The sequence below is a fragment of the Lycium barbarum genome, chromosome 10, assembly GCF_019175385.1.
Source record: "Lycium barbarum isolate Lr01 chromosome 10, ASM1917538v2, whole genome shotgun sequence".
NCBI lineage: Eukaryota > Viridiplantae > Streptophyta > Magnoliopsida > Solanales > Solanaceae > Lycium > Lycium barbarum.
The window spans coordinates 96,165,414-96,184,649 of record NC_083346.1 but is presented as its reverse complement, the minus strand read 5'-3'; the positions used below and the strand labels follow the sequence as shown (position 1 = coordinate 96,184,649).

The 19,236-nt window shown below is 35.5% G+C and overlaps 1 protein-coding gene across 1 annotated transcript; it reads left to right on the top strand.

The window, feature by feature from the left end:
• The first annotated feature begins 10,513 nt into the window (after positions 1–10,513).
• Positions 10,514–10,892, top strand: LOC132615918 (histone H3.3-like). Its single transcript, XM_060330515.1, has one exon. The coding sequence runs from the start codon at positions 10,514–10,516 to the stop codon at positions 10,847–10,849; it is 336 nt and encodes a 111-aa protein (XP_060186498.1). The 3' UTR covers positions 10,850–10,892.
• Positions 10,893–19,236: the final 8,344 nt, after the last annotated feature.

The window sequence follows — 19,236 nt, the reverse complement described above, 5'->3', positions numbered from 1 at the left end:
TCTTGTCAAGACTTGCATATAGCAGCCATGGGCAGCCATCCGTACACCTCACCCTAATCTTTTTGGGCTCATTGACAAATTTCTCTAACCACGCACCCCTTTGAAGTGCATATTTTATAACAGCATCCCTAAACTCATTCACAACCTCAAAAACCATCCCCAACTCCCACATCACTTTTTCAACAGTTTTGTTAAAAATTATCCTTCTCCTAGCCCTCCTAAACCCTGACTCATCATCTGTATCTGATTCTACACTATATGCATCAGAACTAACATACATTGGCTCATCCCCAGCAACCTTACCTTTCAAGCTTGTATCAGGAGTAGTAGTTTCATCAAAGCCCAGATCTGGACCAACTTCACCAACATGAATTTCTCCAGGGTCATTTGGTATCCTTTCTCTTCTTTTCCTCCTCTGATATGACCTTCTTTCAACCCTTAAATTTATGCACTCTTCATGAACATCATCACTTTCATGTTCAGCATCATGTTCATTAAATAGTTCAGCTTGGTCAGACTCAGAACTCTCATCAGTGGACTGGTCAGATTCAAGAATAGGAAATGCACTACTTAATGGGTCTTTAGAAGCAGCAGTTTCAGCAGCTACTGGTTCAGCAAGTGTAGCAGTTTCAATAGCTGTTGGTTCTTTATTAAAAGCAAACTCATCCCCTTCTTGGATACCCCCATCCCTTTCTTCATTAAAAGCAGCCAAGGATTCCTCATTGGGGCTAGTGTATTCCAAAAAAGCAATGGGACCATCGACATTGCTAAATTATCAGCCATGTGACAGGCATAGATTTCAATAGTATCCCCATTTTCAAAGCTTTGTGAAATTTCCAAAATGTCCCTATCAGTTTGGATTTTTACAACACTATCACTATTGGGTCTCCTAACACAAAATGAACAACTTGTAGTATACCCTAATTCTTTAATATAATCCCTTAGTTGAAAAAAGGACATCCTACCCACATCAATATCCAAAAACTCTGTTATTTGTCCACCCTCATACTTTGGTTCCCCACTACTAACATCCAAAACCCCACCATGATACCATCTCAATGTTACTAATACAAACCCACTCATACCTGAAATTACAATTCAATAATAGTAAAAACAATCAGTACCACACATATACAATAGCAATAGGTGGTCAACAACAATCACAACCCCACACACACATCAAATAACAACAATTAAATTCAGACATGTGACAATACAAGGCCAAACAGTGTATAAAATCAGATTTTAGGGTGAAAATAAATTGGACGCACTTACAACAGTAATACTACACAACATAAGATTACACATCTCTTAACCCCAATTTAAACTAGGAAAAAACCCATAATTTTTCAACAAACCCTAGAAATTCTTACGATAATGTCATCAATCCTATATAATATAGAAAAAAATAAACTTTATGCGTACAATAGTGACAAAGAACACGACTAACTTGGTATTTTTTAGTTCACTAAAAGTTTGACACAACCTTGAAGATAAATCAACGATTTCAGGTCAAAATCCACCGCGATGTTACAACCTAAACTTAGATTAATTGTGATTCACACTGATTTTCCGAATAAAATGGTATTTGAGTGATTAAAATGGTAGAAATCGAGTGGAAGGTGAGAGAGAATTTTGGATTTCAAATTTTGGAAAAGAAAATAATGAAAATGACCCGTCTGGTTTTAACTTTATGAGCACGTGCACACACTCAAATGATTTTGAGTGACTTTGTCCGTTTGAAAGCATAAATAATACACAAAAAATAAGTCCGGGGGGGGGGGGGGGGGGGTCATAGGACCCCCGCAAAGTTGAGGTGTGTTATGGAAATTTTGGCCATAGTTTAAGTGTTTTTTGAATACTTTTCTCAAGATTATACTATATGAGTATAATAATAACATATATATGACATTTAGAGACCATATGGTGTAAATCAATTAATACGTTACTTGATGAATAGCTCTCGTAACCGTAAGTTAAGGCGGGGCTCACATGTCAGGGTTTTATAAAGGACATATGAAAAGTTATATGAGTAGTACATTAGAAGTTGAGCAAGTCTTAAAAAGGACCCTTAAGCCAAATATGGGCATAAGCCCTCCAAAAGGATGGTTTAAGGATACGTTTTTGGATGATCTGACTTAAAGAGGCCAAAATGCCATTATAAATTTGGAATTTGGAAAGACACCAAAAATTAAAGTTGTAGATAATCGAAATAGCTTTCCAACCATAGGTTTTGGGCCCTCATACGATACCGGTATCAAATGGTATGAGCATTTTAAGACAGACTGTCAGAGCAGAGAAATTTACTCTGCGCAAACGCGCCCCAAGGTGGCGCGACCGCGCTGAGCAAATTTTAAGTTGGTCCAGGCAGAACCTGCACCGTTATAAAAAGGGGCTTACCCCTTATTTTCCTCATCAAACACCCCAAATCTTCTCCAAAATTTTGGAGAATTCCCCCTATTCCCAAGACCAAATTTTGAGCCCAAATCAGGAATAATTCTCGAATTCCAGTCCAAACAGCGTATAGTTGCGATTGTAAAGTCGTATAGCGGCGCGCTTTGGCTCAAGTTCAAGAAGGAAAGTGAAGATATAGCAATAATATTGGGAGTAGGTATGAATATCTTATCATTAATGTTAATTTCGATTTATTTACGAAGGTAAAGTCGTTAAACAATTGTATAGCGAGTTGGTTAGTTATGGAAATTAGAAAACACCGTGTGGGGTGTTTTATGGAATATTTGGTGTTGATAATGATGTTCTTGTTGTTGTTGTCGCACTTGTTGTTGTTGGTTGCTGAATTATAATTTCGGGCTAGACATATAAACAGGGGAGATACTGCCCGAATTTCGACAGACTTTAAGGAGATTAAATTTGAAGGCTTAGGATAAGTATATAACAATGGGCCTAACCATAGTATGAATGGTCTTATATGTAGACTGTGAGACCGGATATAGGTAGGAAAGCTGAGACGTGAATTTTCAGGTATGTAAGGCTCGTCCCTTTCTTTCAAAGGCATGATTCTTATGTTATGATCCCATAAATGTTTCCATAACCACCTTGTTTCCAAAAGCTAGAAGTTCATGACTCTTAAATCTTCTTATCATGTTAAAGATTGGAATATTTCTATGATGATTGCGATGATGATGATTTTATGTTTAAACGTCTCAAGTTATGATTTCAATGATGATATGAGAATGTTGAGTTATTTCATGATTTTGCAATCTTATTCATCGTTATTGATCTCATCTTATGTTATTCGTTCCTTCGAGGTGAGGTATAGCGATGATGAACAATCCATAATATAAATCGGAGGTTACCGACCCTACGTCACTCCGATAGAGTAGTAACATTTAATTGGGCTCTCGTGCATGTTATGTGTATTTATATATGAGTAATTTAGATACTATATATATTTTACCGCCCCTTAATGGTCGAACAAGATACTATATATATTTTACCGCGTTTTAATAGCCGGACAAGATGCTATATATATTTTACCGCGCCATAATGGCCGGACAAGACAATCTATATATTTCACCGTGCCTTAACAGCCGGACAAGATAGTATATATGTATATATGGAAAAAAAAAATTAAAAAGCTAAGCATGCACGACATTCGCCTTAAAAAGGCATTCAAAGTCACAAGCTGATCTCTTTTATATTATGCTATCTTCATACTTTCATTATGTTGTTATTCATGCCTTACATACTCATCTCATTGCTTGTACTGATGTCCTTTCTTATGGACTCTGCGTTCATGCCCGCAAGTAGACAGGTAGACGGATCTGACCCGTAGGTGATTTATCAGCGGATTCCCAGGAGTCCTCCACTTACTTTGGAGCTGCAGTCTATGGGTATTGGTCCTTATGGTCACTTTTATTCTATGCAGAGGCTCGTAGACATGTGTGTACAGTAGACATTTCATAACCTTAACAGTTCATATCATTGGATAATATTTTAGTAGCCTTGTCGGTCGGTGATGATGGACATAATTGTTGAAGATTATATAGAGATGTGTCGTTATGTTGTAATATATGTCCTTACAGATTATGATATCCATGAGTTATCTTTATGGTCCACCCAAAAATGATTATAAGATGTATGTTCAGAGGTGCTCGGTGTGTTAGCTCCGGGTGCCCGTCATGGCCCTCTGGTTGGTCGTGACAAGGCAATATCCATCCCAAATTCATACCTGAAGGCTCACATGCTGTCTTCGACATTATAATCTAAATATGTGATTCACTATATGAAGTCTCACCAAAGATAAGCCATAATCTACCTGGATGGCCGAACCATAACACCAACAACTCACTCTTTTGCCTTGCCCTTCCGCTGAAGCTCAGAATCAAAGCAGTCTAAGCATAATCGAATTCTATATTCAAAATTATGAAGAATGATACTAATATTGCTATGTTCAATTAGGTCAATTCTAACCCTAGAAATTGGAAAAACGGGCCCTCAAGGGTTAAACAGAAAATTCGGGGGCAAAATACCAAATTAACTACTAGGTAATCATAACCCAACCACTAATTGTTGATTTAGCTTAAGGATTAGCCTAATTTCTGATGTCAAGCAAAACCCCCCAAATTAGGTATAAACCCTAAGTCTTTGATTCCGAAATTCAACGCTAAAAGTGGAAGATATGTGTTTAATAAGCTTAGATTAGTCAATATCTAACATGATCATCACCAATTTTATCATCAATAATCTACGGAGAAAAATGTTCTTCCAAAACCATCTTTCAAATTCCATCTCTAAGGGATTGTTAAAGGGAAGGGGAAATCTATGATGATTGTGATTAAGGAAGAGTAAAGGATTAGGCAAGGTTTACCTCCAAGAATTTCTCCAAATTATCTCCAAGAATAGTTTCTTCAAGCTCAAATATCGAGATGAAAAATAATGAGGGTCTAAGACTTATTTAAAACACATTTAATAAAAAATAACTGTCCGTCATGGCCACGGCTATAGAGATGCTGCTACAGCGGTGCCGCTACGACTGCTGGGAGACTGCCACAGCGATATGGCCAACTATATACATGGCCGCCCCAGCGGCCAACACACCCCAGTAGTGGTGCTGCCATTGTGGGCACCAGATACCAAAATTCCCCATTTTTCTAAGTCTTCAATCGAAATCTTGGGTTGTTCCCGAGGCCATCTGCTCTCAAACCAAAGACACAAACCCATAAAAAAATACGCTGCGAATGCGTTCGTGATCTCAAAATTTCCAATGGGGGCATCGTTGACCGAGTCAACCCCCGATGCCTTAATTTCAATTTTTCATCCCTAGTCCCAAAATGCATCCGAAAATGGGAGAAAACGCTGAAGAGACTATAACGATCAAACGGATCGTTACATGTTCAAAATGAAATAAATTCAACAAAATGCAAAAGCGAAAAGCAAAAAGTAAAGTAAAAAATCAAAAGGGGATCTAGGAGCTTCCTCGTCCCACAAATCCCTAAAGAATCCACAATCTCTGAATCTTGATTGATCCGTTGAGCTTGAGCTTCTCCCAGATGAATCGTTTCATTTATTTATCCTAACCTTATGAGCTTCGGGTAGCTTACAGTATCGTTGATGACTGTGATGAGTTGCACCTAATTTTCCATGACCGATGTTGCATAAACGAGAGTAGTCATATTGTTCACACCACACCATGAGTGAGTAATTGTTGTATTGTAACGACCCGTTTGGTCGTTATAGTGTTTTGACCCATTTACCCTTGTTGACCCTTCCCCGGGTCCTGTTAATATGACTTATGACTTAGTAAAGTCATTGATTTGATTCCCGTAAGGTTTGAATGTGATTTGAGTCATTGGTGGGGGAACTAGTTAAGTTAAAGAGATTGAGTAGACCACGGTCAACATCGGGTTAAGATGAGCCCGTTTCAATATTTTGAAAGTCCCAACAAATTAGTATGATGATTTTGGACTTGTCCACAAGTTTTGGTGAGGTTCCAAATAGTTTCAGATGGATTCGGGTTGTGTCGCGCTCGTATTCGATGTTTTCGCCGTAGTCCTTTACAAATTAAGGGAACCTTATTGTTCAAACGATATTTTTTTATGTGTTTTGATTGAATCATTAGATCTGTATCGGAATTACGAAGCCATAGCAAAAAGAATCATCGCATTTCGCCTTCGGATGAGGGAGTTATGGTCATTTTAGTGCGGGCTGTACCAGGAGGTCCGTTGCAGCAACGCTAGGGTTTGCTGCAATGAACCCGCTACAGTGAAACTCGTGACCGCTGCAACGAAGCCGTCGCGATGAAGCTGGGGACCGCTGCAACAAAGATGGGGGGTGGGGTGGGGGGGGGGGGCAGAAACCTACTTTTATATTGAAATTTTGAGTCATTACCCACAAAACCCCAAACACAGTTTTCAAGATAGAAAGAGGCGAATTATATTCCATCCATTGGTGAAAGAATCTTTGAGGGTAAGTCCCCACCTTTATTTGTTTCTTTACCCTTCTTCCTTAAGTTCCATGGCTAATATAATCTTCTCTAATGGTGAATGAAAATCCTAGAAACCTAGAATTAGTAAATCCTTAAATAAGTGATGGGTTGTTGATTTTATTGTTGTCTAATCATCTAGGAGTATAGATTATCACTTCCTAGGATGAGAATTGTGTATTGAAACTTAGGGTTCTAATAAAAATGAGAACTTTGGCCTAAAATCTGTTTTGAAAAGGTTAAATTGATTAGAAACCTATAAATTGGAGGATAATGCTGGTTGGGAGTGAGATTATGATAGAATTACCATTTAATAATGGTTCCATCCATTTGAAAAGGGTAGAAGAAATTGGGTCTTCTTCCCCAATTGATGTTTTTGTTGATTAAATGGTATGTTGCTTACTTAGCATCATGGTCTGTCGTTATATACTAGACTACTATTGTTCTGAGGCGTTTCGAAAATAAAAGGCTCGCGTGGAGTAGTTCATGGCTCCTGTTCTGCATTCGAGGTAGGTTACAGCTTACTTTAGTTAGACTTTGATTAGTGAAACATATATATTGTGTAGAATTGACGGGAGAAATAATGACTAGGTCTTCGGACAAGATATGTGGTTGGATATTATCTAGGCTGGTATGACTTCTTATTATGTGGGCTTGTCGCTGTTATTTACGCATTGTGAAGGTATAGTTGTATTCATACTGTGGTGATTCGGGATAGAGTTCTATTAGGATGGTTGTTGTTGACGATGGCTTGTTGCCCTATTATTGTGATTAGACTTGTTACCAGAATTATTGTGTTGTGATACGTGTTGTACGCCATTCTCTCTTATTATGACAAATATCATCGGAGAAAGGAAGGATAATGAGTTTAGACCTGAATCGTGATATATACTTATGGTAGTACTCAGATGGAAACCTGACGTATGACTTACTGTTGATGATGATATTGTGTATGGCATAAATTCTCATTTCTTACGTATATTGATATTGAGTTATGACTTGGTGTTGATGATGATATCCGATAAAATGGAACACCTTCGTGAAACAAGACTTAGTTGTGAGTTGTACTCATTATATGTAGAAGTAAATGGGGACATAGACTCTTTGTGTTGACTGAGATGGTTTGTATGATTCATTCCATGGTTTAGTTGATTTATATAAGTCTTGATATGGCTTATAGCAGTGTGACTTCCATAGTATATTCATTAGCATTGATTACATTGATTTAAGCATTTTGCATTCATTCACTCATACATGATGGAAATGGTTTGGAAACGATTCATGAAAGACTTGTGGCATGATGCCTTGTGTTTGACATTGATATTGCTAACTGTTCATAGTCCATACATACTAATGAACTGGATTATGCTGAGACATACATTGTGATGGATTATACTGATAATAATTGAAGATGGAACATATACATCTACGTAAGGCACATTTGACGGGGGTGACGATGTGGTCTTGGTGTGAACTCGTGGTCCAAGGTTCGTTCTGGAATGAGTGGTAGATAGGCACCATGGGTCCCCTGCAGGTCATGAGTATTTGGGCAAACATTACCATTTAGCATGTGTGTACAGGTTTAAGGTATTTGGCCAGTGCATTACATTACACAACACTATATTTTGCATTGCAGTTTATTACCCTTTACTCTGCATTATTATATGGTTCTTTTAGCTCTGATTTTGGTATGATTTGTTGAAACGGTTGTGTAGTATAGATATGATTATTAACTGAGTTAATTTGTGGAGTAGCGACTCTACCTAGGGATGGAACTTGGACTTGTGAATATCATGTGAGAGTATTGAGTATTGAGACTCGACAGACTTGTTGTCTAGAAGCTTCATCTTAGGCTACGATTCAGTTACGAAATGTTCTGTGACCTTGATTTGAGTATTATCTGCCTATATGTTTATCTTGTTGATTTTGTGCTTAAATGCGTGAACTAATCTTAGTCGGCCTATGATGCTTACTCAGTACGTGTTGTTTGTACTGATGTTACTCTTGTTGTACTCTTCTTTGAGTGCAGGGTCTGTTACTAGTTCTAGTTCCTATCATCGAGAGTGATTTGAGTCTACTTGACAGAGATTTCAGGGTGAGTTTTGGCTAGATCTGCAACCTGGAGACTCTTCCTTTGAATTTGGGTGTCTACGTTGTATTCTTGAGACAATATTGATATTTTGAGATTTCTATTTTCTTATCAGACTTGTATCTTCTTGGTAGTAGCTCTTGTACTAGTCCAGACCAGATTTTGGGGTTGTTATTTCCGAACTTGTTATCAATATGATTTGAATCTGTTAACTAAATCATTGTTTATTTCCACATAATTTTTATAAATGATTAAAATGAGTTGGGAATGGTTCGCCTTCCTGGGGGAACAGTGTAGGTGCCATCACGATCCACGAATTGGATCGTGACATGTATCTATTGGTTATTTCCTTTTGATTATTGTCTTAGGAATGTTCTTCTCCTTTCCCCAATTTCAACCCTAATTTGCAATTTACGTCACATGAATTTGTATTTGTATTTTCTCAACTGAATCTCCAGATTCCTTTCAGTATTGTTGTGTTACAATGATGTTTCTTTCTTGAAAAAGCTAAATAATGAAGTTCACTAATATGATTAGAAAATTTCCAGTGAGGTTTAAAGAAATCAATAGATTTTACATCTCGACATTTAAGTTAGTTAAAATTGTATATCAGTTGCATTACTTTCATTTTGGGAACAAAATGCTAACCACTTTTATCAAATATTTACAAAATCAAAAAGCAATCACACTATCTGAGAAAGTACAAAAAGATAGAAATGCATAAAAGAGATTAAAAGGAGATAGACGCTACAGATCAGCAAAGCAACTCACCACAAATCAAATCCTTTCAAAGATTCTAAATGTATTTGTCCTTCAAACTGAAACAACATCACTCCAATCGAAATCAGGTCCCTGAGGACTACATTGAGTCATAACCGTGTGAATCATCACAATGAATGAGTATGGGTGTCACATTAAGCATGAATTTCATATGCAACACAACAATAACTAATTATTGTTCAGAAATACATAAAGCAACTCGATTATTACAAGTGTACGAGATTATTTGGAGTGATGTATGCACATAAACAGTCAAATAAAGAGAATGATCAATCAGCTAATACGCAACATGCCTTAGCAATCCTGGATTCCATCTATCAATTACGTATCTTATAAAGTACTTATAACATGGCATTGGTACCCATATCAGTCCCCGTCAGATCACGAATACCAGAAACTTTCATCTACTCGAAACCCTTATCATTATTTAGTTATCAAAAACATCCTCCAAATGGAGTGCAGGAAAATCTCAACTTACCTTAAAGACGAGCAAATGAACTCATAAAGCCGCCTTTCTTTTCCTGAGGGACTCTGAATGCTTCCAATCTATCAAATAAGCAAAACTTTATAGTAATAACATGAGATAAACGTGCAATACATGTCCAGAGAGACTAGTAGATATAAAAGATATATTCAGATGAGTCTTTAGCATCATGTCTTAGACGATCTCAAGATATGTACAAGGTTTGAATAAAATAGACTTATTTAGAGAAAAAGTAGCTACTATACAAGAAAATATAAATGCACTTAATTGGTTAATATACGAATGATACTAATTTAAATATTTATTACGTGAAAACTAATAGAGTCTTAGCCCTATAACAGATGAATTAATAAACCGAGAAAAATGCTCTTACATTGTGAAATTCAAGAACCAAGAGAGAGAACAAGAGAGCCGTAACTTCTTACATGAACATTTAAAAGAGCTTACAATTGAGTACAATATTAAGTGGACACATATATCTTATATATATTACGCAGTATTTAATTCTACTCCTTAAATAAAATTTGGTATCATATTAATATCCAAAAAAATAGATGGAATGAAATTAAATTTGACTGGTTGACGAAATTAACCATACATACTTCTAATTGGTAAGAAAATCTATAATAGACTGATATTTTAAATTACCTTGACATTATATAGATGTATGAGCTTTTCACTGGCATTCAACTCCAAGAAAACTTAAGAAAATTAGATGGTTCATACAAAGCAAATAGCATGTAAAACTACCAGAGGCAAGGCTCCAAGGAAGCAGCTTATCATCAACGCAGCCCGTAAATCTTCCCTAACAACTGAAGAAGTTAAGAAGCCTCATAGGTATAAACCCGAAGCTATTGCTCTTAGTGAAGTCCACAAGAACCCGAAGAGTGTTGAGTTGTTGATTAGAAAATTGCCATTCCAGAGGCTTGTTCGTGTAATTGCACATGACCTCAAGACTGATTTGCGTTTCCAGAGTCATGCTATGTTGGCCTTGAAGGAAGCAGTCGAGGCATACCTTGTAGGAATGTTTAAAGACGCAAATAATGTTTAAATACGCAAATTTGTGTGCGAATCATTCTCACAGCCCATTTAGGATCGCGCTGGCACCTACCATTCCCACCTCAGTAGGTGAACCCTTAACCCAAAACAAAATCATAAACTAGTAAATAACAAGGTTCATTATCCTTCAAGATATATTATAATCAAAAGCGGAAGTCAAACCAATATATTTAAATAAAATAGTTGTAGTATTTACAATAATTTAATAAATACACTAACTCCTTTTCCCATGACCTGGTCTAGACTAGTACAAGAGCGACTAAGATTGAACAATGAAGGCAACTATAAATCTAAAGATTCAACCTCCATCTCGGAATGAGAATGATGAAGGCCTCCAATATAGGCACCGTGCATCTTCCGGAAAACTACAATCAATCAATATCCTAAAAAGCTCTACACCCGAAAGAGATGTAGCAAGTGTAGTATTAGTAGAACACTAGTACTGGTAAGCATCATAGGCCGAAAGTGATTAGAATAACATAATGTTAATAGAATTTACAAATAAGCATGGTAGGCAAAACTAAGTCAACAGTACATATCATCTACCACTCACGTCGACAGTATGAAGTTCTTATCCCATTAACTCATCTTTAGGGATTCATTTGCTGACTACATTACCCTCACCTTATAGTTCATATAACAGACAATAGGAAATAATACTCAAGTATCACTAGTCACTATCATTACAAAATTCACTCGTGTTTTAAGGAAAGTTCTCTTATTGTTCTAGTGTTCATCACTCACCCAACCTAGCAAATCATACACCTTCATATTAAGGTCACCTAACACCACGGTTTCCTAATCCTAGATCTCAGCCTATAATTATAGCAACTAATCCCAACTATGGCTAATCTGATTCAGAATATCACAATTAAACCACAACAAGTCATCACCTAGGTTATAGCGTCTAAACCCAACTGTGCCAAGTCTTAATACATCCAATCCAAATCAGTATATCACGACTATATCACAAGAATATCACAAGAAACCAAAGGTACAAGGCAATGCAATAATGTATGAAATATGGATGCAATGCATATGCACCGATACACATGTACTCCAGTGATGAAACATCACATCTCGGCAGCACAACCCATGGGGGACCTGCGAAGTCCATGTACCAATCCTCACGGTTCCAGCAAAGACCTCGATAATCGCTACAAGCACTCATACCTCAATTTTGGGATAAACATCGGGCATCGGTTCTCACGTCACTCTCATCCAACTGAGCCCAGCTCATAACAGCGTTTCCTTATATATCATCCATGTATCAGCAGTATATCGTGAATGATGAGAATGCGTACAATGTATAAGTTCAGTGTCAATAATCAAATCAATCTTAAGAGTACTACAGATGGGCACACCAACTATGTCAATAAGCCACAATAGAATCACAATCCTCATCTCAAATAGCAACAAGTAAGGTGCTACAATAGCATCATCAAGATATATCACTCGTCACCAATATCTACTATCTCCATGTAGCAATGAGCCAATGAAAATTGGAACAAAATAAGTCACGACACAACAGGATGGCTAGCCCCAAATCACACAATAAGGCCCAACCTATGGCAATATCCAACCCAACTTCATACCCGAGGTTTACATGCATTCTCCAACAATATCGTCTAAATATATGCTTCGCTAATCAAAGCCTCACCGTAGGATAATCATGAACCAACACTATACTAGTGTTACATAATAACCGCTACCTCTTATACATTATCAATCTAAGTATCCCTCCCAATAACCAAGATCTTATACATGCATTCTCCATTTCATCTAACACTCGTATATGAAAGTCTAACCGGAGTCTACCAATAGGAGGAAGCCGTAATCTACCTCGAGGCCGAACAGGTACGCGAACATCTACTTGGATTCCATCTTCCATATTTGTAGCGAACTTGTAGATCCGAGAGGTCTAGGAATGATGGATACATTCAAGTAAGTGACAATTTAGGAATCCGGGGTCATAGGGATAAAATCATCATTTCAATAGTAATCAATCTAGATTCTTAATTTATAGCTATTTCACCTCTTTGTGGAGAACAAGGTTTATCTAAGTCAGACTCACCTCACTAATTCACATAATTCATTATTAGCCTCTAACAAATTAACCCATTTAGAAAATAGAATGATTTAGGCTTAGAACTTGCTATTTAGTCTAGGTTTGCAATAAAAGAGCTATCTTGAAGTTATTAATTGTTCTAGGTTAATCATAACCACATTAACCCAAAGGTCTCATAAGATTTGAGAAAGAACCCGCATTTAATGCTCTACCATAATCATAATTGGTGCAAGAAGGAAGAGGAAATTAAAAGGAGGATGAAATGAGGGGTTTAAAGAGTTCACCTTCCCAACATTTAAGTATGTAGGGCTCGAATTTTCTCTTAGTGGCGGCTGCAGATTTGGGAAAATGAATATTAGGTCAAGTCAACAAATGGGCTTTAAATAGGTATATAACTGCCCATCAACCGCTGTGGCGGTCTAGCGGTCGCTGCGGCAGCACCGCTACAGCGACAACTGCATTGCTGGGGCGTCTTGAAGCGGAGCACACTATCGCTACTGCGCAAGCGCTATGGCGGTGGGACTGTCGCTATAACGGTATATCTGGGCCCAGTGGCCCAAATTCGGTATTTTACACACAATTCGCACGACTGGTCCGATCAAGTTAGGTATTTTTAAGAGCTCAACGAACTGAAGGTGTTTTAAGGGGTCAAGGTCGCGAATTTCCTGGAAGTCAAAGTAACGACGAAACGGGTCGTTACACTCATGCCAAGCGTATTACAATCATGCCCAAGGATATCCAACTTGCTAGAAGAATTAGGGGAGAAAAACCTTAGAACGCTCTGCTTTGTCGTTGCTTAGATTGCTAAAGTATTAATTGCAATTTGTGTAAGTTTTTTCTTCTTAGGATATTCATATTGATAGTTGATAGATATGGATGAATATGTATTACTGGATATTTGTAACAATCCATCCTGCCATTTTGAGTATTAAACCTCTGTTCCCCTAATTGAGATTTTTCATAGGTTTATTTTGTGTTGTATGACTTGTGGTATTACAATGAGTATGTTGTTGTTGTTAACTTGAGGGTAGGAGTGTACAAAGTAAACCGACAAACCGCACCAAACCGCTAAACCGAGTCAAACCGAGAAAAAAACCCGACTAGTGGTTTGATTTGACTTGGTTTGGTGTTGAAAAAACAAAATCCGACCATAATTGGTTTGGTTTGGTTTTAACTAAAAAAAGTCAAACCGAACCAAACCAACCCGACATTACTTGTATTCAATTTTTAAATTATTTAATACATAAAAATATTTATTTGTAATGTAATTTATAAATATTTCTTAAATATTTTTCGTAGTTTTTTATCTATTATCATATTATTCAAGCTTGAACTTAGAATTTTGAATGTCAATAAGTTTTATATCCTATGGATGTTAGTAACTCAAATAAAGTCCAAGCCAAAACCAACTCAATACTAATGCTAACAAAAGAAATTCAGTTTACCACTAGGAATGACAATAATGTTGGATATCTATTCTTTAGTATTGCATAATTGATTTAGAGAGTGAAAATACATAACTTATGTTTTTTTTCTTTGTCATGTAATTAATACTTATTTAGCCGTACTTATTTTAGCATGACTTAGTATTTTTAGATTATGGTCATTTTCTTTATGGCTTGTTAATTAGCAATATTTATTTTAACCGATTTTATTAGCTTTTGTTGAATATTTTAATACAACGTCATCACTCTTCTCACATTTTGTGTTATTTTCTTAAGAAACACCTTAATTTTATAGTTGTATCTTACTAGGACTAAAGAAATATTTGAAGTAAAAGTTATATCTTTTGTATCAAGACTATTCCGAAAAAAAACCCGAAAAACCCGAGAAAACCCGAAGTTGAAAAACCTGAATTTTATTGGTTTAGTTTGGTGTATAAATTTAAAAACCCGATCCGTGTACACCCTACTTGAGGGTATGGTCCCAAAATTTCACCTAAGACGTGATGGCACCTAATCCTGCTAAGCAACCAATCTAAAAATGACAACAAAAATGAGTCATCATAGCAAAACTAAAGAACTTCGAAATAACATAAATGAAATACTTTTCAAGTTAATATAATGCGGAACTAACTCTAATACCCCCACAAATTCTAGTTAATATAATGCGGAACTAACTCTAATACCCCCACAAACTGATGTTACAAGTGATGAGATACTAACAACGGAATATACAACTTGGATATAAAAGGTACAACATTTGTTAAGAAGACAAAAAAGTAAAAGACTACCTGCTACCAAGAACTAGATGGTAGATCAACTTTGGATCACTGGGATGATCTCTGATGATCTTCGGCATACACCCACAATAAAATTCACTCAACTTGCACACACTAAGATGCAACAAGTGTAGCATGACTGCAAAAATCAATGCGTACACAACAAGTATGATTGATCGACCCCAACAAGGTAGTGGCCAAGGTTGACCTTTTCAAATACCTGCCTGTCATCCTGACCAGTTTATATAATCTCAACAGATAAGGAAAATACTACATAAAAGTAGATATATCTAAACAGTGTAATAGAACATACCGAATCAACATATATAGATGATATGCACTAATCCAACCTAATAGCATATAAAATGCACAGAACCATCATATGTAAAAGATATACACAGATCCAACCCAATAATACATAAAATGGACAGAATCAACATATATAGATGATGCATATATTAAGACAAACCGCATATAAAATGCACAAAATCAACATATATAGAAGATATACACCGATTTTACCATAACAACATACAAAATTCATAAGCAAGAGTAATGATAAAATATATGCAAATACTTTTTACCACAACTGTCTCATCCAGTGCTTTCAGCACTTTGCATACACCTAGACCGGCTAGGGGTTGCACGATAAGCGATTCATGGGAGATAATCGAGTTGTCCACATGCCAGCACAGAACAAATTCTCACTGTGCCATAATATTATCACTTCGCCCCGAACTAGATTTGATTGGGCAACAATCTCATTACTCCGCGTAAAATCAAATCCCATTGAATCGTGACCATATAAACCATCACAGATTATAACACAGAATGTCATAAACACATGAAGCTCAAAAGCACGCATACAACATATAAACGGTGCATGAATTGAATCTATGCAACTCAAATATCGTAAAAATTTCATAAGATATCTAGATTATTGTTCTAGTATGTTAATTAATACTACATGTATTATCGCCAAATCATTTAAGGCATGCTCAGAAATTTAATTACCAATCAAGTAGCACGGAAGAAGCACACATAACATCTAAGGTACCCCGACATGGCACCCGATACTTGCATAAGCGCTTGTCAACGCATGTATATCGTATCCTTTTACCGTTAACCCTTTCATTAATCATTTAATCGTGAAAAAATTTCTATCGAAGTCAAAGTTTTAACTTTCCTCAAGCAAAGCTTTAATATCCCAAAATCTCTACCGCGTTTGGATTCATCAGCAGATCTATGCAAAACTTTACTCTACAAGGTTAAATAAATTCAACAATACTCATATTACAATATTAAGTAATCAAACCCGAGCCGGATCAAAATTATAACTTTATTCCAAGCACGTTACCCTGAAAGTGTTCAAAGATACGCTTAAAACGCAAATTCAACATCAAGTCGTCCTTCAAATTCTCGAAATGCTTACTTTTATACCTATGACTAAGATTCCAACTTTCTCTTTCAAATCTATGAATACAAGCATTAAAATTAATAGATAATCTTGCAAAATGATCAAAATTGAGGTAGAATCACTTCTCTGGACAAGTTCATGATGTATTTAATGTCTAGAAGAAAAAATCAAATTCAACAAAATTCTGATGCCTTTATCCAAGTCGATGTGCTTCTTCGTTTAATCATCCGTAGGAATGTCCTCAGAGCTTTTGGCATTTTGCACTATTAAGTTTTATTTTTATTTTTTTAAATGACATAAAATTTGTTGTCATCCCATTACCCTTTCCCTCGCATTCGACAACTAGTAGGCGTTTGATACTATTTGAAAAAAGAAATAGTATTTGAAGTTAAGCTAAAAAGTATATTTAAAAAATTGAAGTTATGTTTGGACTTGCATTTTGTTTGAAGAAAATGTGAGCAAAACAAAAACTTAGAACCAATTTTTCAAACTTGAAAAGCTAACTTCAAGTTGGAGTGAGTAATACACTATCAGAAAAACTCGAATTACATGGGGATTTTACCTAGGGAATTTTTCGCAGATAATTCCTGCGGATTTTCATGCGGAAATCTAAAAATTCCTAAACTTTATTATATTTACATGCGGATATGATTTTCCCGGGTAAATCCGCAGGTAAATTTGGCGTCATTTAGCGCCAAAATTTTACATGGGCATTTATTTGAGAAATATAATCCCCAAGTATCATTTCATAGGTAATTCCGCAGGTAAAAGATCAAAAATATGAAAAATTTATTCCCTTTGTGAATTCACAAGAAATTGCCCATGTAGCAATACTTGGGAATTTACCTGGGGATTATTTCTTGGGGATTTACCTACAGATTTTATTACCTAGGGAATTACTTGAGAATTTTGTTACTGCGATTTTAGCTGGGCATTTCTTCTTGGGGATTTATTTGGGGATTTTGTTACCTAAGGAATTCCATGAGAATTTTGTTGCTGCCGATTTACCTAGGAATTATTTCTTGGGGATTTATTTGGGAATTTTGTTACCTAGGGAATTACCTATGGATTTTGTTGCTACGGATTTAGCTAGAAATTATTTCTTGGGGATTTACTTGAGGATTTTATTACCTAGGGAATTACTTAGGGATTTGGTAGCTAAGATTTTAGTTGTGAATTATTTCTTGGGTATTTATGTGGGAATTTTATTTCCTATGAAATTACTTGGGTTTTTTTTTTTTTAGTTTGCATCGGTTTTAACTTGGATTATTTCTTGAGGATTATCTAGGGATTTTATTACCTAGGGAATCACTTGGGGCTTTTGTTGCTGCGAACTTAGCTGAGATTACTTCCTTTGAATTTATCTAAGAGTTTTATTACCTAGGAAATTAATTAGGGATTTGTTGTTGAGATTTTGCTATGAATTATCTATTGAGGATCTATCCGAGGGTTGTATATTCTAAAATCATTTTTAATACAAATTTTATCTCTTGTTATATATTTTAAATTTATTTTATGGTAGATGTAATATTCATACCATATAAAGGTTAATGATATTATATTTATTAATTAGATTGAATTACATTCCATTAGACATGAAGGCCGGGTACAAATCCAATATTTCATTCGTTTTAATTTTAAGTGTTTTAATTTGACTAAGCACATAAATAAGTAATAAAGAGATGCTTTTGAATTTTGTGGTTTTAAATTGAAGATGTGTATACCAAAATCTATTTAATTTTAATCTTGTTATCTTAAATTTTTCATGTAAGATATTTGAATTGAAAACTTACTAAATTAAGTAGAGGAACAATTTTAATTTCAAAAGAAAAGTAAGCCCACTTAAAGCAGGAGTAACAAAAATAATAGTCATAATTATATTTAAAATTAAGAACTTAATATTGTTGATGTAAAACAATATGACAAAGCAAAGATACGATCACATCAGACATTAAGATAATCTACTTTGTACAGGAGTATATGTTATTTTTTCATAAGTATTGGAAATCTACTTTGTATGTTATTTTTTCATAAGTATTAGAAATGGTGTAATTTAACTATAGTAAGTTACTTAATGATTAGTATTAATTTGAAAATATTAGTGTTAAGATTTAAGTATCAAGTGATCAAATAATTTTATTAGTATCAAACATCTTCCCGGTTAACTTCTACCATTTTGAAGTGACTTGATCAAGATAATTTAACTAATCTCTTATCGTCCACATGTATTTAAAATGAACTTATTGTACCAATGTAAATTGGAAATAACTGAGAGTTCCTCTTTTTAAATAAAAGTAGCATAGTCATAATTTAATTAACTTTCTCTCACTTAATTAGTGTTTAGTTTTATCGTGAATTGTGGAAGTCTTAATTTGATATAAAATAAGTTATTGAGTACATGCAAATAGGGAGATACGAGTGTTAGCAGGAGGAAAAAAAAAACACAATGGGGATTTGAAGTGAAGTGTAAGGTAAAGTGGACAGTTGAATCTATTTACATAGTCTGTAGGAGAAATAGAAAACTATCGAATATTTTCAACAATTGCAGGGGAGGTAGCTCTACTAAAATAACAAATTTGTAAAGTGTAATCCTTGGCTTAGAAAACAACTTTTGCAGGGAGATATTTCCATTTTGCACACCAAGAAGTTGGAAAGCATTTAACTGAAATTCGA